Source organism: Glandiceps talaboti, chromosome 16, assembly GCF_964340395.1.
Source record: "Glandiceps talaboti chromosome 16, keGlaTala1.1, whole genome shotgun sequence".
Lineage (NCBI taxonomy): Eukaryota > Metazoa > Hemichordata > Enteropneusta > Spengelidae > Glandiceps > Glandiceps talaboti.
The window spans coordinates 15,420,808-15,444,767 of NC_135564.1; the positions used below are offsets into that span (position 1 = coordinate 15,420,808).

Genomic DNA, 23,960 nt, shown 5'->3' on the forward strand with positions numbered 1-23,960 from the left:
CTCAGTATATTTATGGTTTATTTGACAAATCAACTTTACTGATAGCTCAACACACTATTTGACAATCAAAGTCAAAACAGCTGGAGGGGTTTTGTACTGGGGAAGAAACTCTAGGGGACTGAAACGAAAGAGATCAATATGATAACATGGAGGGTACAGGTGATGTACTGAGTGAATGACTTTTCATTTAAACCTGATTTATTCTGGTAATACATTTGAACTTTATTGAAAATAGTCAAAAAGAATGACATTTAAAAACATCTACATACATGTACTACAACTCCAGTACTACAACTTGAATGATACTAAAAGTTGAACTGTGACATGGCAGCATCATATTTGATCGATTCGTGATTCAAACATAAAGAGTATCTATCATAAGATCAGATGATACCAAATCGACACAAGAACTACACTATAAAAATAGCAAGAATAACCTGTGACATTCACACCATATCTATTTTAACTCGGCAACTCCATAGCAACAGACTGTAACCATAGCAATGCTTATAACAATACTGCTGCTGCCCACTGTGCACCTTTTTTATGGCATCACAGCATATTGCAATTAATCTACAAAAAACAGAATAATCAATTTTCTTGCCATATTTTTAGCTAGGTTGTCCATATGAAGCAATTATGCTTACGGAGTACATGAACTAAATCAGTGTTTATTCAAGATCTATACATCATGTAGAACAAAGACGTCGAAACGAAACATGTAACTAAAATGTCTTCTGAAGCAAACATTTGATAATATGTACTTTCAACCCTATATCATAAATGCTGCATTCACTCTGCTGTGATTAATGATTTCGGAAAAACTATGAATCTAATATATATCAAAGATGGAAATGTTACATTTCTCAATTTCTTTCTTTCAAAACTGAAACATACAACACAAATCTTTGATTTCTAACTTATATAGAATGAACAAAGAGTTTCTTTACAGTACTAAAATGTCTGTTAAAAATCATAAAATAATGTTGAAATTGTTCCCTTTGATTCAATACAATGATCCTAAAGCTAGTAGCGTGCAGTTCTTCCTCTGTAAGCCCCACGTGGTGGTGGGCCAGGTGGCGGTCCTCTAGGAACCATTCCACCACCCATACCTCCTTCTCCCATATTTATAACTCTAGGCGGACCTAGTTCCCTATGTCCAAGACTTTGTTGCCTACCCATATCATTATTCCCTGCTGTTCCTGGACCGGCTCCTAATAAACTTTTACCCCCTACAGATTGTGGGCCACCAGACCCTGACATTCCTTGTACCCCCTGTACAAACTGCCCTACTTGTCCTAAATTTTTCAGTAAGTTGGGCCCACTTTGAATCAAATTATCCAAAGCCTTTTGAACAGATGGGTTATCAAAATTAATGCCTACTCCTTGCACTGAGCCCTGGTCACCGCCAGCAGCAGTAGGACGAGCTCCCCCAGCCACTCCTGCATGTGATACAGCATTTGTATTATTGGAAACAGATGTAGGCATCATAACCGGTTTTTGAGCCAAACCGCTACCTTGCGCCATTGACTGGGACATTAGTGATGGGAGTGAAGTGGCTGGCTGGGCAATTTGTTGAGCTGCTGGGGTACCATATGCAGCTGATACACTAGGTGCTAATGACGTAGTTGTAGTATTAGCTAGACTAACTGCTGCAGCGGAAGAACCACTTGGGTTGAAGATACTCAAAATCTTGGCCTGGAGTGCTGCCTGTTGTTGCTGCCCGACTACTTTGGTTTCACCTACAAACAGAGACAAATAAATTGATATTCATATCATACCTACACTGCTCCCATATATACCGTATCAGTGTTCTCCACAGTTGAACACAATATTAAGATGGTGGCTAATTTGCATAACTATTAGCATATTGATTTGCATATATTTACATAAATGTGAAAGCCGTATATCATACACTAGCTACTCAAATGATCCAGCACATTTTACTTTACTTGTAGAATTGTAATAGCAGGGCCTGGGCTGCTTGCTGTCCTTAGCTACTTGTAGTTTAGCAGTAAAATGTTCATAAATATTTCTACGAATACACATTGCTTCAAAATTCTTCCTGAGATCATGGCACATCAAAGTTCTGGTATGGAAATTTAAAGGGATGGGAACAACATTTAATGGGGCGGGGCAGGCCACCCCTTTTAAAAGGGCCCCTGGAGAACACTGCTGTATTATCGAGAATAGAAGAATGATAAAGCCATACCAAATATGTTGAAAGTCAGACGTCCTTATCAATACTGGTATAAAGCTGTATGAAAGTACATATTTGCAAAAGAGAGGGCCAATGTCGGATTACGATTCAAATTTGGTGAAAAAAAGTTGACTGGCAGAGTTTCAGAAAAAGTTGGTGCTGACATAAAGAATGATCCTCTGTAATAATAATGAGCTTCACTTATCATCTGCACATTGGGGCAAAATAATTAATATAACTTTTATTGCCATTTGCATAAAATGCATTGGAAATTGACTTTCCATGTGCACTCATAAAAAGAGGTGAATAAGATTGAAAACTAAAGATTGGAAAGAAAACAACAATTGAATAAAACATGGAAAGAAAATACAAGTATGTAATCCTTATATGGCTCCTTTGATGATAGTGCCACTATCATCAAAGGAGCCATATAAGGATTAGTGGTAATCCAAGTCTGGGCACAGTAATCAAAACTGATGTTTCACTTCCACATTCTCACATTAGTGCTATCCTTTCAGTGTTACCATGTGGACAGGATAGGATCATGCTTTCGTTCTTATTAACCAACTTGCAAAATTTTGTTATTAAGGACACTGCTATTCTATTATTTTCCCCATGGAGTTAACACACGTTTAGTGGTCATTTTAAAGTATAATATGGATATGCTGTAGCCCATTTTTTTTTCTAGCAAAACCAATCACATATTCACTCCTTATTTCATCGTTTAATGGAAAATGGGTTGGATCTTTCTTCTACAAAGTACTTGTAACAGCAAAATTTATGCAAGTTCTAGTGCAGCTACAAATTGTACTAGTATAAAGAAATTGATGTTCATTTGACAAATTGAGGGCGCTCTTTTGGAGTGGAACAAGGACAGATGGCAATGGTCATTGTGTGACTTCAGTCTTCAGTGCTGCCACCTGTGTTGGTAGTAGTAAGCAAGGTTACAGCGAGACCAAGAAAAATAAATAGCTTAATTGACAATGGTTTATGTCTGTCTGTGCTGCCCAAGAATGGAAATACAACTAAAACTTTGACCATACTATAATGTCAGTCAATTGGTGATGGAAATTAATTAGATCTTGATGGAACACGAACCGAGTACAATATCAGTAACATTTGTTTACTGACTGAAGTACATATACATGCATTCAGGGACCACATAACATCCAAGTGAAATTTACCAAATTGTCCTAGACAATGACCATACATGGGAGAAAATACTTGCAGCAGCACTTGCAAACTTACCAGCGACTACTGCAGTAGCTGCAGCTGGTGCTGCAGAAGGAGCACCATCTGCCTGATTTTCAAGCAGCTTCTTGTGACGATCTTGCAAGTATACGATGGCTCGGCTCAGTTCATCTGCTGTCAATTGCTTTCCATCAGCCAGTAAACATAACAATTGTGGGATCGTTAATTCGACTTGAGTCATGGCCAGGGTGGAGGCTGAACTTTTCTCACGAAGGTTTTGCATGTAACGTTCGAAGTTACGCGCTATGAGACCCATAGCATCGTCCAACGGCATATTCCTATGTTCTGATACAAAAAATTGGCAAAGAAAAGGGGTTAAGAGAAAGACAGTTATGAAGTTCTCTCCTTTGAGTCCTTGTGTCAAGAATTTGATTTGAGAACATTGTCCGATATCTGCACTCAAAATAAAAAGTAACACGGACATCAATTCACATACATGTACCTGCGGCAGAAATCACAAACATGAATTTATTCAAATAACACTGAAGTGGTGCATTTGAGATATCACATGTACAGAGATAATTTGTACATATGTGAGTTAGTTCTGTCAAAACGACATCTGATGCACAACGACAAATGACTCAGACAACGATAATAATATATTAGTGGTCTGAGCACACATCCGAATTTCGAAAGTTATGTTAACAATACAAGACACCATCCAATTAAACATGATGTATGGCTTTTCTTCAAAATCACGATATTCAAATTGTATGATGCGCAACACGATATTATAGTGGTATTCAAATATGTGTATCCAAGATACTTATCTGAACGGTATTTTTGTAGATATACAATATTCTAATTTTAAGATACAAAAGTAAGTCAAAATACACTGTCACCCGATAACACAATAAACATATACATTTTATTTGTAAATTGGTTTAATTGTGTAGACGCCACACGATGAACATTAGTTGATAGTATATCCTAGTACAATTCTCAACGATCTCGTAGACTGGCGATAACCACACGGTGTGATGTAAAACATGGTCACGTGATAAACAATTGTCAGATATACAATGTATATACAAATATGAAGATGCAACACGATGAACATTAGTTGATCTGAACGTTCTCGTAGACTTGCGATAATCACAATGTCACATGGTTCGATGTAAAACATGGTGACGCGATACACGATTTATACAAATATGAAGACGGCACTCAATGAACAATACCTTTAGCTGTATATCCTACATTTGAGGCTACAAATCGAAATAATTTTGTAGACTTGCGATAAAACATGGTTTTATTTTACACGGACGCCGCGTGAAAAGCGAGTTGTAAAGATGAACCACGGAGACGCAACACAATAAATAGATGATACTCGCGAAAACTCATAAGGTTCTCTATCACGAAAATGGTTATTATGTTTTAAAACACAAAACACTTAATCGCGATAAGAAATGGACATAACTGTCAATGCTTCATGATAAACGACAGTTGATTTGCGCATTCTCACAACAAATCATTGTTTCTATAACCATACGATGATTAAGTCTTGTGATATAAAACAGTCATATGCAGCAAGGATGGTATATATATATATGTACATGTAGATACTACATTAATATACGATAGTTTATATGTACATCCTCGCTACAAATACAATAACTTCACAATACTTTGTGATACAAAACATAGCACTTTATGACAAAAGATTATAGTGAATATGTGTATCACCAATACAATACGCCATATTCCGGTTATGAGCGAGATAAAAGATTTTATGGTTTGGTCACAAGAACGCTTCTTGCAAGTTATGATGATGGGGCACGAAGTGAGGGTCAGAATAGAATATTTTAGTGGAAAGAAGACAGCAGACCATTAGTTTTCCATGTTGCCCTTGCTGTACGGTTACATGTATATTAGCAACTACCGATGTACTGATATTCAACACATTCCTTATCACAGCTGTAGTGTAATACTCTTTTAAGAATGCTTGGAGTCTTGTACCACATTTTGTTAGTGGCTCCGTGTAGGCCATACGATCAGCGTCCCCGACCAAACTATGGCCCTGACTTAGCCAAATGCAGGGCACCCTTTGCGATCATTACCGGATATTTGGTAACTGTGATATGGTGTTTCTGATGGTTATGATACCAAAGTCACGTAACTGTTCTGAAAACGGGTAGAAGAATTGTGTGTGCATTTCTGGCCAAAAACCAAGAAATTAACAAAACTGTATAGCTAAAATGCAGTTTTTGTTTACAACATACATTGGAAGAGTGTCAAAATTTACCATTTTGGGTTAATAAATTATGAGCTGCCAACCATCTGCAATATTACACCGAAATGTTTTATACTACAGTTCCAGTATAAAACATGTAGTCATATCAGAATGGATGGCAACAAATGTGTGCTTCTCTGAGATACAAATACAAATATAGTATATGTAAATGTACACTAACACAAAAGAAGTGTTTCCAGAAATGAGTCTACACAAATGTACTGTGATGTGAAATGTTGTAGTTTTACGTTGAAAGATGATTAATGAATAATGTGCAACTCAATCATTAATCATTAAGTTGCGATTACCGAGATAAAACACAGAAATATAGTAAGAGTAGACAAGTTGAGAAAAGTTTTAATGAAGAGTTATTTCTCAATACGAGAGTCTTGAGGATCAAAATAGTAGGTTGACTTACTCTTGCGCACCTAAAAAACTACATACATGTAGCAATTGTGGCAGAAGTCATGGAGAAATTGAAATGGCTGTTATTTTTATGATGTACCTAGATGATAAAGTTCTACATGTAGTTCAGTAAAAGATATTTTGTAGCTAATGTGTGCATCTCACACATAAAATGATAAACATACACAAAGATAATATTTCATGAAAGTATGTGAATGCTAGCATACAAAGCATCTTGTATGTACATCACAATCTTTGGGCGATAACTAAGCCCACTTTGTGATTTTGAAGACACTAACATACTCACGTTTCTGTGAACAAATGGAAGTTTTACATACACTTTATCTTACGAAACATACTGCTGCGAAAAAGTATCACACGCACGGGTCTGCGACAAAATGGATGTTCATTAAAAGTTTGACAGTTTGATATGCCTTTTTTGAAGAAAACACATGGCTGGAAGAAGGTAACATACTAGTGTAGTCTGTCGCGAAATGAAAGGTTTTGTTGTTGTCAGTTTTCAATATGTGTTTTATTATGATACAAAAACACGCGTCTTGGTGATTCTGAAGCTATCAAAACACGCCACCTGAAGATACAAATATAGTTTTTTACATACACACATTTCTGAGACAAAATGTAGGTTTTGTAGTTAAACATACATGGATTTGTTGGTTTCTTGATACAGTTAGGTGCAATCAAACTTGCAATGACAGTAACATAATTGAATATCACTATCACAATATGCAAGATGTTATTACGCATTTCTTATACAAAACATGAAATTACACGGTATTAAGTTGTCGGGGAAAAACATGCGACTTGACTACATACACGCTGTATCATGGCAGAAAATAGTAACACGGATGTGTATCTGCAATTAATGTATGCAGTTTATGTACTTATGTTTATGTTAACGATACGAAATACACAGCCACACAAGCGATGGATGCACAATTGTGCATCTTTGGTAAAAAGGTTAGAATATCTGCAGTTAATGACCTTTATGAAACAAAACGCGTCTCCTTAAACATGTTCAGCAGGTCGGCAAAGCATAGTAAATATAAGTTCTTAAACCACAATCAAGGCTTCTTAATAATCTTATTACTTATGAGTAACACTTTGCCTGTTCAGGTCGACAGGCTCCATCAAACTGTCTGCTTGTTTACCACTAGGCGACGTAGTGGCAATGACATGTGTCTACATCATGGCACAATTAAATAGCTCAAACACTTGGCGTTAATGGAGTTACCATTAGATTATAAACACTATAATTAAGAGGAGACAAACAGTAACGAAATGTATGTCTCTCCACATACAAGGAATGGGGTTTCAATCACATCTGCTACTTTACGTTCTGCATTATGATATATGCACACTTGATAAAGATAGACTCATTTCAACTCTAGAACTCTGCGAAGACCCGTTTTGAATCTCAGGCTGTTCTCCTGACGAAAATAACAACGGTGCTAAACCTTCGCATAACTCTGACATGTCCTCTTGATAACAAAATCACATTCCGAACACTCCATTTTCTGTAAAAACCATAACATCATAGCCACCAAACGCAACAAAGTCCTCTCCTCTAAGTCTCCAACTGGCAACTACAGAGGGTATGACTGGTCTGAGTTCTAGTCTGATGCTAGGGAGAACACTGGTATAAATCTGAGCGATTCCACGAATTTACGATAATCTTGTTTTATGATGTAAACAAGTCACGCAATAAAGAACTGTAGAAACTCACGAGAAATTCCAATGTTTCTAGTCTTTAATAATCACGTTTTTAGGTACAAGAGTCACGCAATATACAATAGTTGTAAATATGTGCAATAATACTTCAATGTACTACAACAATAGTTGATTTGTACATCTGTGCTACAAATATTGTTGATGCTTAAAAAATTTGATTGATAGCCACGTTTTGATGCAAAAAGAGTCACCCGACAAACAAGTTTCATTCAATGCACAAATATGCAGAAGTAGCACGATAGATGATAGATGGTATGTACATCCTCACGACAAATCTGAATGATCACAGTCTTACGATAATCATGTTTTACGGCGTCAAACAGTCACACAATAAACAATGGTCATAAATGTGTACAATAATGCTGATGCAACACAAAAGGTAAAGGATAGCTGATATGTACACCCTGGCTGAATCTAGATCATTCTAAAAAACTTACGATAATCACATATTGATGTCAACAGTCACGCGATAAACGAACATCGTACATGCATACGCATAAAATGCAAACATGATAAACGATAATGGATATGGCATATGCACATTTCGCTACAAATCTGGATGTTCTACCGATATATCCTCATAATAATATGGTGTTACAAAAATGCAACCACGTGAAGGTGTCTCTTGGCAGTAACTAGTATCTCGGAACTCCAGTTAATAATGTCTGAAGAAAATAGCTTGTACTTGCTGCAGAAAACGTGTGTTGCAAAACTTACATACAATGTATATAACAGTTTTTCAATACATAGTTTGCTTGCTGCGAGGTTAAAGAACAAATTGTCTTTCAGATATGATGTATTGGGGTTGTTCCTGTGACTACAATTGAAGAATGCGGAGGCATACCAGAAATTAGAAAACAGTGACAAACATGGCATGTGTTAGACTGTTTATACAGGCATCAATATAACAAATGTGTACAAATACTGTGTTGAGAATGCTGCAGTTCACAATGCTGAAACTGACGACATTTTTAAAACTGAGAAAATGGAACGCGAATGATATTTGAATAGGAACTTGTTGTTCACGGTAACAAGTTTTCAGAAAACGGTAACAATATTTTTAATGGCATTGATGTCAGCAGACGTAGGACATCAAAGTTGTATAATGTAATGATACCGAAATGAAGAACAACGCGTAATCGCGATATGATTGGTCAAATTCAAATGTATGATGGATTTAAAATCATTGTTATAGTCCTGACGGCTCACATGATCCAAATCAGATACTTGTTACTGTAGCAAATTCCTTACTTTTTCATGGAGGAAAAATCTACATGTATACTGCATAAACAGTTCAAACACAACAGACTGGTGAACTTATACATTGTATCAAACCTCATTTTGATACTGTGAGATCAAGATCATGGAGTAGTTTCAGAAGGAAGGTTAGACTGTTAATAAAAGTAAGAAATTGTTAAGCTGAAATAAAAGACGAACATCATGGTGATAATCCTAAATAGTTCCACTTTTCAACATAGACAGGAGGTAGTAGTTTGTCAGCTTGCTTGAGCAATGTTATATTTCCATAAATGTCAGTAACACACACTCGCACACACACACACGCACGCACGCATGCACACACACACACACGGATGAAAATATATACACTGACAATATGACAAACAAACACATTTCTACAAGACCCACACAAAATAAAGAGATGATATACACACAATCAGTATTGTTAACATCACATGTATGAAAGCAATCTAACTGTACACTGAGTTTACACACACATCCAGACAGCATTTCTTACCCTGTGGTGTTCCGTGAAGTATGTTGAGTGTGACTGATCTGTGCATGGAGTGTTGACTGGTAATAATGATGGCATACAGTACACCACGTCTTGACACATCATCTAAGGCTTGGGCTAGTGAAATATCTGCTCCAAGGTAAGTCGCATCAACAATCAATCCCAGCTGCTTCAAGTGCCTCTCCACTACCTCAGCATATTCTCTACAAATAAGACATAGTGTAACACCCACATTATGGATTATGTTGCAACATTTGTATTTTCCATACTTTGTAAAATATTTCTTTTTATTAATATAGTAAGTTGTATGTATTGAAACGACAAACCCACTACAGAACCATGCAAAATGTAACGTGTCCTACAATTTGAAAACCGAAAGACAATTGTCTCACTCAAATTGGTGTACGGCATCCACCACCCCACAATGTAGAAGAATATATTCTGAAACTGTGACTTGAGGGGTAGAAAGACGTCAATGAATTTTTGCTGATGTTCATTACAATTAATATAACTCAATATCTAACATTTCTGAAACAGTTGCCATCAAATATCTGACAAATGTGTTAAAAGAGCATTTTTGTAAAGGGGAAAGTAACTTGTATTATGTGCATACACTTGCACCATCTGAAATTTTTCAGACACTGGATATGCTAGTTCAGCATTCAAATAGCCATGAGTAGTAGATTCCTTCCAGCAACTGCTAAAACAGCTGTTTTAAACTGTCCTCTGTACCATTTACAGTCTGTGATCACTATGGCAACTGCAATCATACTTCCTAATGTATTCTATCTTTATGGGATTATTTTACCATTCTACAATGCAGGTAGTTTTTTGTTTTAGTTGTGATTTCGTCTGTGTGAACTGTCGACATTTCCCCTAGTGGGTTGAATAAAGTGTTTCAATGACTCACCTTTGTTGAGTATTGACCACAATAATTTCACAGTCAATTGGTCTCTGGACAGCACTAGCAGGAGGAGCAGCAGCAGCAACAGGAGGAGGGGGTAGTGGTTCTGCTGGTTCAGGGTAATCACGGAATGGACGAGCATAAGGATCTCTTTCTCTTTCCCTTTCTCCAAGCCTCTCCCGGTCTCTATCCCTTTCACGCTCTCTTTCTCTCAATTCATAGCTGTCTCGTCTGTAATAAGGATCCCTGTTTTTAAAACAACACCACAATGGTCCTTTGAATGCACAGAACATTTACATATGTGTGGGCAGAACACACAAAATAAAAGGAAGAACACCTGCCAACTTCTTATCACGAGCAGGTCTCTGACGGATAACTAAGGTAGCGTATGATGACACCTGTTTGTCAACAATAGCCCTGCAAGGTACCAACTTATCTTGATCAGAGAGGGATCCAAAATGTAGCAAATTCACTGGCGAGAATTGACTTGTCCTCTTGAAAATTACTGAAATGACTTATGACATTTTATGGTCGGCTCTTTTTAGACCGAGTGAACTATGGAATAGTAGAAAGACAGCTGGGCATGAAAACGTCTGAAGTATGATTCTAGATGAGACCAAGGGGCTGGCTTCATCTTCCTGCTTTTAAGACGTTATGGGAATTTGTCATTCCAGATTACTATACATGTTTTATCAAAACAGTTTCAAACCCAGTAATACCATCATCGCCACAACAAGGCAGCTGAAGGTTTTTCAATTCTAGAGTTTACACAAACCTAGCGTCAAACTTAGCTGATTGGAATGAACGAAGGAAGTAAATAATGCTGGAAAAACCGAGTGTGGCCCCCACAAACCGATTTCAGTGGTGTCAGAACTTCACCACAAGTGGACCCAGGACTTGTAAAACCAGAAACATAGAATATTGGGCCTGGTGACGGTTGAGGTAATTTTTGTAGTAAATGAAAATATTTGGAGAATAGCTTTCATATAGTACACCAAATGGGAGATCAGAAATGACAATTTATACAAAAGGGCTTAGCCAACTTTGTTACTCTGCTCTGATAGAACTCCATTTCATAACATTTACTGAATGAAACCTTTTCATGGGTAAATAGCCTTCCTTTCACCTCATCCATAATTTACCTATAAGGGTCATCTCGTTCATCTCTGTATCTTTCATCTCTTCTTTCACGGTAGTAATCATCAGGAACTCTTTCACGACGTGGGTATGGGTCACGGCGATCATATGGATCATCAACAAACCTTTCTGCACGCCTACAAGTGTGAAAGACAAAACAATGTTTGGTTACTAACATTCTAATTATACTACATATACACGAAGCAGTTTCATTTGAACATATACAATACACAGTGAAGTGTTTCTAGCCAAGCAATAATTAGTATGATGGATTGGGCCTACTGAGGCAGCTAAGCAAAGCCTGAGCGAAACATCTTGGCCAGAAACACTTTACTGTTTATTGTATACTGTATCTACATAAACAATTTTTATACTTGGACAAGATTTCACAAAACATTACAAGGTATATATGTTACATACCTTAGAGGTGGCTCTTCTCTTCTATATCGGTCATCATAGGGATCTCCCCTTACAGGTACATGTACAGGAGACCGATCACGTGGTGACCTTCTACCGTCTCTATCGTAACCCCTTTCATAGGCATCAAAACGATCATAATCTCTGCATACAAGAATAGAATGTGCTATTAGCATCTACGCTGAGGATTTACAGTGCGTCCAATTGGAGTATGAATGATGTACTACTGCAACATATTCATACATACCATTGTAACCAAAGTAAGTTTGTGTCTTGTGCAAAACTTAGTAGTGTCAGATCAAGGGAATATTGCAATTGTGCTTATCATACTAAAATAACAAATCTAAAATGTGGCATCTCTTTAAGGACGATGCAAAATACCGCACAAGCTCAACAAATGATCAGCATTCATTTCGGTCACACACCCCCCCCCCCCCCCCACACCCTACCTAAACGAACATTGACAAAAGCAACATCAAACATTTACATATGTATACTATGATGAAAACTGTAGCAGTCACACCACTATGATTGATGTAATGTAAAAACATTATTGTAAACACATTAAAGTCCACCAGAAACCCAGCACCATATCTCACGTTAGAAGTAAATTGTTATCAATTTATTAACATCTCAGTAGTAAATACAAAAGCTGTTATCATTGAAGGAGTGAAGGTTTTCCGTCGAAATGTGGTTAGAAGTACCAAAATGAAGTTCAGCAATCGCAATGACACCGGAACCCCTCTCCCTAAAGGAACGAATTTTGCTTATTGAGCTTGTGTGACATTGTGTGATCGATCGTCCCTTACAGTTATCAAGGTTTATTGTTGTTAGACATCACTCTGTTTCTGTTGGGCTGTATTTTTAGCGATAATGTCACCCAATAGACAGGGTTTATTTCCAACAATAAATAACTGTACGTCCATCCACCAGCATTATCAAATTAAAACTGCTATTCAATTTTGCCTCTGTGCAGGCAATGTCATTACTACTAAATCGATGTCAATGCATGATCAGAACAAGTTCAGCAATGTACAATGTATGTTGCAGTACTTCGAAAGAAAGCACTGTAATGCTAGGTAAAACTTCAGACACACACTAAAATGCAAAGTCCATTACAGTATCATACCTTAGTCTGCTACTTTCCCTACTGCCTCTGTCGCGTTCACGCTCTCTATCCATATTTCCTCTGTTAGGTGGGTCTCCTTTTTTGCGTTCACCAGCAAGATTGCAGTCTAGAAAGGTTAAAGGACAAGTCGTTAGAAAGTAACGCGAGTGATAAATTATGCTCTACAAAAACTCCATACATGTCAAATCCAAATTGTAGTTTGGATATATCAGAACCATAAAGAATTTTAGAAAATACTGGCATTTGTACTATATGTAGTATAATGAATGAGTACAGTTTATGCCTTGAAATAACACAATGATACTTTACTACACATCTAATTTCTGATAACAGGAAATACTGACATTTGTATTATGCAATAGTTTAAGCGTTAAAATTACACAATGACCTCATGTATCTAATATTCTTCCAGCCGAGGGTGGGTTGTGTGTTTGTCCATAATAAAGAGATAAACAGGAATATTTCGATTAAAAGAAATATTGATATTTCTACTTTGTGTACTACTGTAGTATAACGAGCAAAGTTTGTGGTTTAATATGACACAAAGATGTATATGTACATGTGTAATAACAATCATGAAAACGTGTAAAAGTCAACAAATTAAATTGAAACAACACATTGTTACCCATACTCATAAGATGGACAAATACTAACCGACTCTCTTTCCTTTTAGTAATGTTCCTGCAAATTCCTTTACAGCAGCTTCAGCGTCACTTTTAATATTAAACTGTACAAAGGCAAATCCTTTGTGTAATGACACACCTGAAACATGAAATCACATATGAAATTATTGTTTAAGTGATCTGTATTTGAAGTCCGTAAACAATCAAATCATGACATCATTGCAAAAAAGTCTGGATTTGAATATTCAGGTTTATGAGAGTTTTAATGCATACAAACATACACAGATACTAACTGACTGTAGTACAATTTACAATACACAAAATATAACACAAGTGGAATCACTAGCCAATCTATTACCTACTAAATATACATCCAAGCTATTTTCTTTGTCTCAGGTAGCAACATCTAGGTTAGTTTTCATGAACATGGAGTTTGAAGGCTGTGTTGCCCATGGGCTCATATACAAAAAAAAATTGTGCCTATCAAAATTTAGTCTGCCAGGTACGATATGATGGGGTACCCTCACACATAGATCATAGGTCAGCCCTCCAGAGGAGACCGAATGACTCAGTGTATCTTACAGTCTAATCAAAATTATGATTTGAGCTGTGTACATATCTGGATAGACAGTCTTAAAAGTCACTGAAATACAAGTCTCTGACTCAAAAACTTAACTTTTACTACTGAGATTTGAAGCAATAAACTTGGAAGTTTTTTCAGCAGTTTCTGATTTACTGCAAGTACATGTATATTGGAAATTTGCAACTAACTACAAAACAGAAATTACAGTAATTTTCAGCACAACTTTATATAAAGTTCAAAGCTGATGTGTACTTTTGTCTGTAATTTTTTACAAGTGGTGATAGCATTTTATATTAATTACAGGGTAAATGGAACTAAATTCATACTAAACAATTCTACTATGATATTTGTAAATTTACTGTAAATTTTTGAACATACCTCTAACTTCACCGTGCTTGGAAAACAAATCGTGCAATTCACTGCGACTGATGAGCTCGGTGGCAAGGTTTCCAATAAAAACACGAGAGTCAATATCTTGTTTTAAATTGCTGTTTGTATAACTACTAGCAAGACCAGAGCCAGGGCTCCGACTGCGACTTCTTGAATACGATGATATGCTACTGCTTCTTTTTCTTTTCAAATACGAACTAGTCGAACTTTGATCATGTATAGGCGAACGTTCACGGGAGCGGCTACGTTCTCTGCTACCAGCAATCCTGCTACTGCTCATGTCTTGGACATTCCTGCAATAATATTAGTTACATTGCTTGTATTATACTTTCCCGTCGACAGGAGTAAGCCCTTGAGGCCAATTACACCAATTTTTTCTAACACACCAAAATTTGGTGATGCTCTTACTGCAGTGGGCCCTCTAAGCCAATTTTGACATGCCACTGTCACACATAATTTCTAGTCACGCACCAAAATTTGGTCTACCACTATCTCCTACTATGCAGTGACTCACAAGAAATGCCAGTTTTTTTCTCATTTTGACTTGCAACAACAAAATTTGGCTATCATTAGAAGGCACACTGTTATAACCTTGTTCTGTATCATTATCGACCCAACACAAAAAATGTTCTTTCATTAGAGTGCACATACATGTACATGTAGTCAATGAGAATGACAAACAGTTGTGTTAAATGAGACAAGCGACACAGTCACTACACCAAAATTTCATTAAAACTTACACAGCAGAGAAGAGGTTGCATTGTAAGCCGTTTGCGTTTTCCTTCTGATCCAATCTCCAATTAGTTCCCCTGCTTATATGGTTTTCCCTAGATATTTGTGATGTACCGTACCTGTTCAAGAAAAACTTACGACTGCTTACATGTGCATTTATTCATTGTAGTAGTGGACCTTGACTTTCAGTACGAAGTTTGTTGCAAATAACAAAAACGATGACAGAGCTTGGAGCTTAACTTTTACTCCTACACTTGGTACCGGTAGGCAGATTTAACCAAGTGAACTGTTGTGAATGACAAGTTTGAGAATGACAAAAAAGATGTGTTGAACATGACAAGTTTCTATTGATTTCCATTGGTAAACAGATTACCACCATCTAAATTTGGTTGTCGACATACATGTACAATGTCTAGTAGTCTACATGTATGCACCTGGACTACTAATCTGAAGCCCTGGAGCTTACAATTTTAAATGTAAGAGAATTGAACTATGGTTGATTATACTGCATCAGCACTTAGTGTAATACTTGCATATATTACATGTCGTATTCCAGTCAACGGAAACAGATATATAGGATGTAAACTTTATTGATTGTGAGGCAAGGAAAATGTAAAAATTGAAAACGTCAGTGATGGTTGCTGAAAAACGTCATAGCGTCCGCCGTGCTCCCAAGACTACAGGATACATTTGTACCAGCATACATGTACCTCAGATAAACGAACCACCTTTTAGACAAAATGTTACTTTTACTGCACTTTTGTAGTGTGTGTGTTGCTGCCTACAGAGCACAAAAGGACAAAACATTGGCTACTATGACTTTGAAATGAACATTATCGTTCTGTCTTATCTTCCCGGTGTGATGCATGCACATAAATATACATTAAACATAGGAATTCTTGACAATTCTAAAATACACATACAGCTTCCCTAATATTTGCATGCGGCACAAAATATTCAAATTACTAGGTTTTTATGATATACATGTACATGTAATCTGCAGTTGGCCAAAATTGACAGTTAACTCACTTGCCAATTTGTCTGTCATAACTCCATGTTGGGTTACATGGTATGTCATATATTTTGCATTTGCACCAAAAATCTGTTACATTTTATTAGTAATTCATATGTATTATATTACAGGTCTGCAGGACAGAGAGGGGAAGGACTAATGAGAATGAATTCTTGTTTATTACTACAAGCCAATGTATGACGAAAACACAATTTAATATGTCTTAGAGAAACATACTGGAATCACAGGTAGATGGTATTATCATCACTGGTTGCTCTCAAAGAACATGATGGTGAACTTTATTCAAAGAATACATAAGGATGTCATTACAAAGTAAGTAAAAGTGATGACGAATAAAGCAAAATTATCGTACATGGTCTGAAAAAGTGAGTGAAAATTTTTTTTGCACTGAATTGGGTGACAATAATTGTGACGGAATTACATGTAGAAATCATTCCTGTCTGCAAAATATGAGTCACCATAATTTCTCTTACGAGAGATAATAAGGTTTTCTTGTATCTTGACAACAATAAATTCACAGTCTTGGCATTTATCTGTTCTAAATGTGAGTGAATAATAGAAGCCCTGAAGCCGACATCTCACTCAAGTTTGTGTGATCTTGCCAAACTACCTGCCGTATTACCTATTCAAAAATCTTGTGGTATTTTGCTACTTAGGCTATTTTTTGACAGAATTAGGGTACATTTGAACATTTCTTGTCTCTTGAAGGCTTCAATATTAATGTTGGAGTTAGGAAATTATTTCCTGTCCGATTGTTCGGCAAGTAAGGCACAATTTAGCATAAAAAATCTGCCAAAATTTGCAAAGCAGATCTTCGCACCCGGCTGAGTTAATCATCCTCATTCTCCCAACTAGTAATGGCATGTTTATAAATACATGTAATACCCCTTGGGAGAAAGATGGTTAACCAACCAGGAATTGAAGGGTTGTTTTGATATTAAACCTCGGAACGAAAAGTCAAACACCGTAAGGGGGGGGGGGGGGGGGGGGACGACCTCAAAATCAAAACTAACGCTACAAATTACAATTATTGCAACTGTGAATGATTTTAAAAGCAGTCTTCCCTTAAATTAGTTAAAACCCTTCCCTGAATTTACACTTGCTATATGCAATAATACCAAATGATTCAAGGCTGTTCCGTTGTAATGTAACCTACATTTTTTGTACATGTTGTAGCTGTCAGTATCCAACAACGCCACAAACGGTCGTGGGCAAGACATGTATTTTGTTTCTCTCTCTGACTCGAGTCACGGACGTCAACGTCACTCTCGTGTGCGGTATCACATTTCAAGTGCCATAGATACCCGAATGATAACCACTTTCGACGTTTGGCTAGGACCGGTGCAATATATTGCTCTGGAGAAGAAAAGTCTTTGCGAATGTTTCTGAATGCATGCATTTGCATTTAAATTTTAATACAGTACACAATGGACACCCCTATCCTCTCGATTCGTTGTACTTGGAGTCGTGGCCTCAAGCCGCGTCGCCTTTTTCTGCCCAACTTTAAACATGGTCTGTTTGAAGAAATACAGACTTACTTACCGACGGAGATTAATTTTCACTCACTATGAACAATATTTTATAGTTTTGCTTCACTTTCTTCGTGAGGATTGGTGATGTTCCGCACATGTCACGGCGTCCTAGATCCTGCTCACCACTAACCCGAGAGTGAGACAAAACCTAACACTTTGTAAAAGCCTTACAGTGATTGGTTGTTGATGATACACTTCATTTGTTATGCCAATTATGGGCCAATCAAAATTAGGAACTGAAACCTATACCTGTCACATAAAAATGTCTCGTCTTGCACGAGACTTGAGCAGTTTAATAGCGGAAGTCAACATGTCTCTGGAACAAGCAGAAGGTTAGTGTAAATAAATACGATTAATACGCATTATCCGTTAATCTAGACACTTTAAAATGATAGACGAAATCGTTGTCAGTCTGTGGTATATGAATTACCCGTTATTTACGAACTATTACTGTTCATTCTATATTGAACGAAGTCGAAGAAAAAATATAGAGCATCCACAGACACTTGTAACCCATCAGATTTTTTTGATGATGTGAACAAGACAGAATGATATTGTTTTTTTTGAACTGCATAATTCCACTAATGTAGAAAACATAATTTAGACAATTTTATAGACAATTTCATGCATTCTCACATATTAATCTATCAAAAATCACAAGTGTCAGTGGAAGGAACCCCTTAGCCCAGAGACTTGGCTTGAAAATGTCATTCCAGACAGATTGTAGAATCAACCAGCCAAGTCTCCAGGCTAAGAACTTCTTTGAAAACCATGTAGAAGAATCGCTCAACTGATTTCCGAAGCACGAAGTGTTTTGGGCGAGATTGACTGTGACTGAGAAACAGATATTCCGATGTTCCTGACCCTTTACCAAAATATACACAAGAATTGTGATTCCTGACAAATAAAAACTTATTTACTGCACATTTTTTTTGAAATTCCTGTGATGTTACAACTGAAAAGCCATACAATTTATGTCCTATGTTGATCTGCTGTACAGAGAGCTACTTCCGCATTCCTGTCCTGAAAGCTTACGGTGTCATTTGTTTATTACAGTACTGAGTACGATTTAAACCCTGTTGGCACCAGGATCCGCGACATTTCAAATTTTAGTAATCTAACCATTTGAAAATCTTTTATATAAAAAGCACCATATCATTTTCAGTCAGGGCAAAAGGTTATAACCCCAATATGGGCATTTGTGCTTTTGAATTTAGATATTTCCTGCCATTAACACTTCGAACAGATTAAGATCTAAACCTCCCCCCCCCCCCCCTCACAAAGTTGAAACTTCCATATTGGGACTGTAAATGAATATTACAACTCATTTCAAAGGTTTTATGAATGTTAATCACGTTATTTGTATATTAATACTAGATCTGAAGTCATTTGAAAGACGTTTGACGGAATACATAGCATTTTTAGGACCTGCAACACGGAGAAGTCGGAGTAAGTCAAACAGTATTAAAGGGGAAAAGATACCTTGTGTATTCACTTTGTTGGATAAAAATTTGGATTTTAATGAGATGAAATGCTTCCGTTAAACATATTATCAACTGTTGCTATTGTTATTGCAATTGTAATACATTTAATGAATGTTCCCAGCACTGAGCCTCATACATCACCTCCACCTAAGTTCAAATCAATGGCAATTCAGTACTTTAAAATGAATGAAATACTGCATTTTATCTCAGCATCCAAGTCTTTATTAAACGACTCAACTTGACAAGGTATCATTCAGAGATGTATGGTCAACAACTGTACATGTACTATTATTTACTTTATGTATTATGGTATATTGTTTTTTCTAGTGTTATTTAGTACTAATAGTCTATAAGATACAATGTGGCATGCTAAGTTCCTACCAGGTACTGATGGTCAGTCAGGATAGAATGGTACAATGTTATCAATTAGAGTGATATGTGTTTACATTTCCACACAATCAGTTATAACCGGTTTGAATTCATGTTTACTTCACTCATTATGAAGCTCAGATTCTCTCTTGCTTTTCCAATTTGTACACTACAAATTTTGTATCAGCAAGTATAAGAATGTTGGAAGGAAAAGTTGTTTTGGGTAACAGCCATTTCAGATATGAAAAACACACATGCACACACACACACACACACACACACACAGCTTCTTTTTTTACCTTGTACATAACACTTTCTTCACTGCAATAAGCTCCTCACTCTTCTAGTCAAGTTTTATTCACTAAGGTGACATACAAGCCTACTACTACGACGACGACGACGACAATGACGGCGACTACTACTACTACTACTACTACTACTACTACTACTACTACTACTACTACTACTGCTACTACTTCTATACTACTACTACTAACACACATAGCCCATTCAATATCAAATCATCACAAGACAACAAAGCTGGTAGTCAAGTCTTTTACTGTTGATGATTTCAGAAACTAGATAAACGTTTGAAGATTGTAAACTAAAATAGTGAATATGAATTAAAATATAACTGTATATCATTTTCTGTTGTGTATTATGACCCTTGTACTTCATTTGATTTACCAAACTAATGAATTTTTGTGTTATCAATTTCACTTGACAGTTATCTTGATAGTGGTATCTGTTTGTACAGCAACTGGTGCATGGACATGGTTGTTTGACCCTATGACCTCTCAAGTAAGTTAGATATATTGTGTGTGTGGCCCAGTGGGTGTGGGTGTGTGTGTGTGTGTGGGGGGGGGGGGGGGGGGTATGAGTGTGTTTAACTGTGTTAGTTTGTTTGCTAGCTTGTCTACTACTATCCGTAAACTTGCCATGGCTGCCTGTATTGTCATTATCTACCAACATCATACTAACAGAAACATGCATGTCTGAAACTGGCCAAGTTTTACACACTCTGTTTGGGCAATTAATGCCAGATAAAACTGACTAAGTTTACTGGTGAAAATCTATATGTCACTTTGAATGATGTCCAATGAAACTAACTAAGTTCAAAACACATCCTGTTTTGGAGATTTTAAATGAAACTAACTTTTTAAGTTTTGGGTGATTGGGTGATGATGTCCAATGAAATTGATGGTAAGTCTCAAACACTTTGTTTGGACAATATCAGATATCCAAGATAAAATATATTTGTAACACGGTCATGGTGATGACACATGATACTAATTGTAAGTCTGAAACAAAGTAGAATTATTAATAAATATTTAAAAAATTCCAAATCATAAATATCTTTACTTTCTATTACAGGTTGCTTTTATTCATTCACTATGGAACCATCCTTTCTTCACAATCAGCTGCATAACGTTAATTGTCTTATTTTTGGGTGGAATCCATAAAAGAGTGGTTGCTCCGTCAATGTATCCTTCATCAGTGTTTTAGTAAGGTTTGGGATCTGTTAACAGAGCTAGGAAATTTTATAAAACTGACAGATTACAATACCTTGTACCATACTTATTGTGAGGAACCTCCGTAACAGAGGGTTGAAATCTGCTAGGTGGGGAGTGTCAGTAACAGAGGTGGGAATCTAGTATCATGTGAGACAAGTGCGGCATGAAGGCACATTATAAATCAGGAGGTGTGATGCTTGCAAGCTAATGTCAGGTGTCGAGGCAGTGTGGTAGTATTTTAGAGATTTTACTCTGTGGGCCTAATAAAAAACTTGTTTGGTTCCAGTTACCCGACTCCCACCTAGTTTTTCATGGTGACCCTAAACTTTGTTTACGTATTCAAGAAAAAATAATAATAAAATCGCAAAAATTGTGAAGTCTCGCAAGAAATAGTGGATGCGGAAACTGACATCAACTTAGAAAGAAAATATTAAACTGTTCTTCCAATCTGTAATGGCTGTACATCTGATGAGAAGAAACCAATAACACAGAGACCATATGGAAAACAACAGAAAACATAACTATCTGAAGTAGACACTCACATATGAAAAAATATCATGTAGGATCATATATATAAAAGAAATGAAATAAAAAATCTACCTACTCCACCTATTCTTAAATTGAGCATAATTGGAATCACACAATTTTTTTGTTAGATCTTTTTAGGCCAATTATGGAAAAAAAAAAAGTGTCCAGTTTCAGCCTATGTAACTTTTAATGGAAATTGCTTCTTTGTGTCATTTCCTTAACAAATTGATACAGAATAACAGCAAGGGTTCGGACAGTTCTACAAGATTATAATATGTCATGTGATGATGTAAGTATATCATTACTACTGTCTGCCTGTCACTGAGATTAATGTTTTGAAATTACATGAATTTTGTGTTTTATTTTCGAAATCTGGGGGGGGGGGGGGGGGGGGGGAACCTCTACGGTTGTATCCACATGTTTCCTGGTGGGTACCAGATGTCTGGTAACACTTGTATCGACAGTAAAATGCAGCCATTGGTAAATAATCTACCCTACATTTATTGCACCAGGTATTGTATTAACATAAAAACAAAAGATTGTATAGTGCAGCCACTGGGGGTGCTATTCAACAGTACCTTAGTAGCATCATGGAGGGGGGGGGGGGGGTACTGGATGACATGAACACAAACTTGTGGGTATTCAGAAGTTGAAATGATGATAATGTCATCTGTGTATTATTCTTGCAGACTGGAAAATTGATTTTGAAACCAAGGCCGACCACATGACGATAGATGATGCCGTTGAACTGTATGTGTGTGTGTATGTGCTAGAAACAAATAACAAATTTGATAAACCTCATGACAATGTCCATATTTAAAGACCTTCAACTGTGTTTGTGATGCAAAAAATGAAGCAGGAAGATTTTGTGAGCTCCGTCACAGTAGCCAATTTTTGATAATTAGTGGTTATGAAGACTTTGAAGTCCGATGTGATGACACAAAAAATATCAATCATGAAATGTTTTTACATAGTACTAGTTAAGATAAACCATTGAACCAAATACAATAATAGTTTTCTTGGGCAATTGCAGAGCAACTGGAACCATTATATATGCATTAAGGATATTTCAAAATGATGGAAAAATGTTTTGCATTGTGAGATGTGCATCCTTTTCGAAAACAGATGTGTATTTTGCCATTTTTCTTTGGCAGATGTACCATGGGCCCTGCCATTTGTGTATCTTATAACGTTTCTGTCAATAGCAACATATAACCATTAGTGGTGCTCAAATAACCTACGCTACACATGCATTTGTGTGTACACCAGATATGCCTCCTACTTCCGTTAACATAAAGACTGAAGATTGTATGGTTTGGTGACTTGGGGTGCTAATTTGACACTGGCGTTTGCCTAGAAGTGATGGCCAGATCGAATTGTTCAGTACTGGACTTTGAAAATAACCCTTTCCAAACATTTCTTGACACATTTTTATAACATTCTTTCATTTTTCCAAACCCATGCGTTTCATGCACAACCATTTTGCCAAGGGCTTCTAGTAATACCAGGCATTTGGCACACATCATCAAAATTTTCACCAGAACACTTTTATGTGACGCTTCATTCGAAAAGTAAGGCTGAAGAGTAAGTAACTGGGATACGGCATACTAGATTTCACTAGCAGCTGTATGTTACAGTTTAACAGTCTACAACAACTGTGCTCTTGGAAGTGCACCCTGGTGTTCAGAATGTTTTGTTTTCTATTCGAACACCATGTAATTTACTTTGAAATATGGTCAGTACACTCAATGTATCATTGTAGAAATGAGAGGTGTAGGGGTAAGAACATTCAATTTTCCAATTACTGGAAAACATAGTTAATTAGCGTCTTTTTCATTACATGTATCAGTTAATTTTCTTTCAGCCAAGGATGACAAAGGCTACAATATTCATGTATTACAAATATTTAAATGTACTCGTGTAAAGAAATATACTACACACAATTGTAAATAAATACAGATTTTTTTATTCAAATTTGAAGTTGTATCGTGTTT

General features: G+C 36.6%; 2 protein-coding genes across 4 annotated transcripts; one reads left to right on the forward strand and one right to left on the reverse strand.

Annotated features, from left to right (window-relative positions):
* Window positions 1-264: 264 nt before the first annotated feature.
* Window positions 265-18,202, reverse strand: LOC144447378 (uncharacterized). 3 transcript variants are annotated; one of them, XM_078137364.1, is made up of 11 exons: window positions 18,082-18,196; window positions 15,515-15,625; window positions 14,763-15,067; window positions 13,833-13,940; window positions 13,179-13,284; window positions 12,053-12,193; window positions 11,638-11,769; window positions 10,502-10,741; window positions 9,595-9,794; window positions 3,449-3,736; window positions 265-1,742 (listed from the first exon to the last, which is right to left on the reverse strand). In XM_078137364.1, exons 3-11 carry the CDS (start codon window positions 15,052-15,054, stop codon window positions 1,027-1,029), a joined length of 2,223 nt encoding a protein of 740 aa, XP_077993490.1. In that variant the 5' UTR covers window positions 15,055-15,067; window positions 15,515-15,625; window positions 18,082-18,196; the 3' UTR covers window positions 265-1,026. The 3 variants fall into 3 exon arrangements, with proteins under 3 accessions (XP_077993490.1, XP_077993491.1, XP_077993489.1); XM_078137365.1 differs by lacking the exon at window positions 15,515-15,625 and having other exon boundaries at window positions 10,502-10,726; window positions 18,082-18,202; XM_078137363.1 differs by lacking the exon at window positions 15,515-15,625 and having other exon boundaries at window positions 18,082-18,202.
* A 165-nt stretch (window positions 18,203-18,367) lies between these two features.
* On the forward strand, window positions 18,368-23,898 carry LOC144447440 (nuclear envelope phosphatase-regulatory subunit 1-like). The gene is made up of 6 exons (XM_078137470.1): window positions 18,368-18,403; window positions 19,449-19,520; window positions 20,652-20,725; window positions 21,299-21,408; window positions 22,201-22,255; window positions 22,656-23,898. Exons 1-6 carry the CDS (start codon window positions 18,382-18,384, stop codon window positions 22,692-22,694), a joined length of 372 nt encoding a protein of 123 aa, XP_077993596.1. The 5' UTR covers window positions 18,368-18,381; the 3' UTR covers window positions 22,695-23,898.
* The last annotated feature ends 62 nt before the right edge of the window (window positions 23,899-23,960 follow it).

Excerpts from the sequence above, each read along its gene's own strand:
- LOC144447378 (XM_078137363.1), bottom strand. The coding sequence starts at position 15,054 with ATGAGCAGTAGCAGGATTGCTGGTAGCAGAGAACGTAGCCGCTCCCGT. Across the intron at positions 13,941-14,762 it reads CAAGCACGGTGAAGTTAGAG|GTGTGTCATTACACAAAGGA; the intron begins GTATGTTCAAAA and ends TTCATGTTTCAG. Across the intron at positions 1,743-3,448 it reads AGCTACTGCAGTAGTCGCTG|GTGAAACCAAAGTAGTCGGG; the intron begins GTAAGTTTGCAA and ends CTCTGTTTGTAG.
- LOC144447440 (XM_078137470.1), top strand. The coding sequence starts at position 18,382 with ATGTCTCTGGAACAAGCAGAAG. Across the intron at positions 19,521-20,651 it reads TGCAACACGGAGAAGTCGGA|TTATCTTGATAGTGGTATCT; the intron begins GTAAGTCAAACA and ends TTCACTTGACAG. Across the intron at positions 20,726-21,298 it reads TTGACCCTATGACCTCTCAA|GTTGCTTTTATTCATTCACT; the intron begins GTAAGTTAGATA and ends TTTCTATTACAG.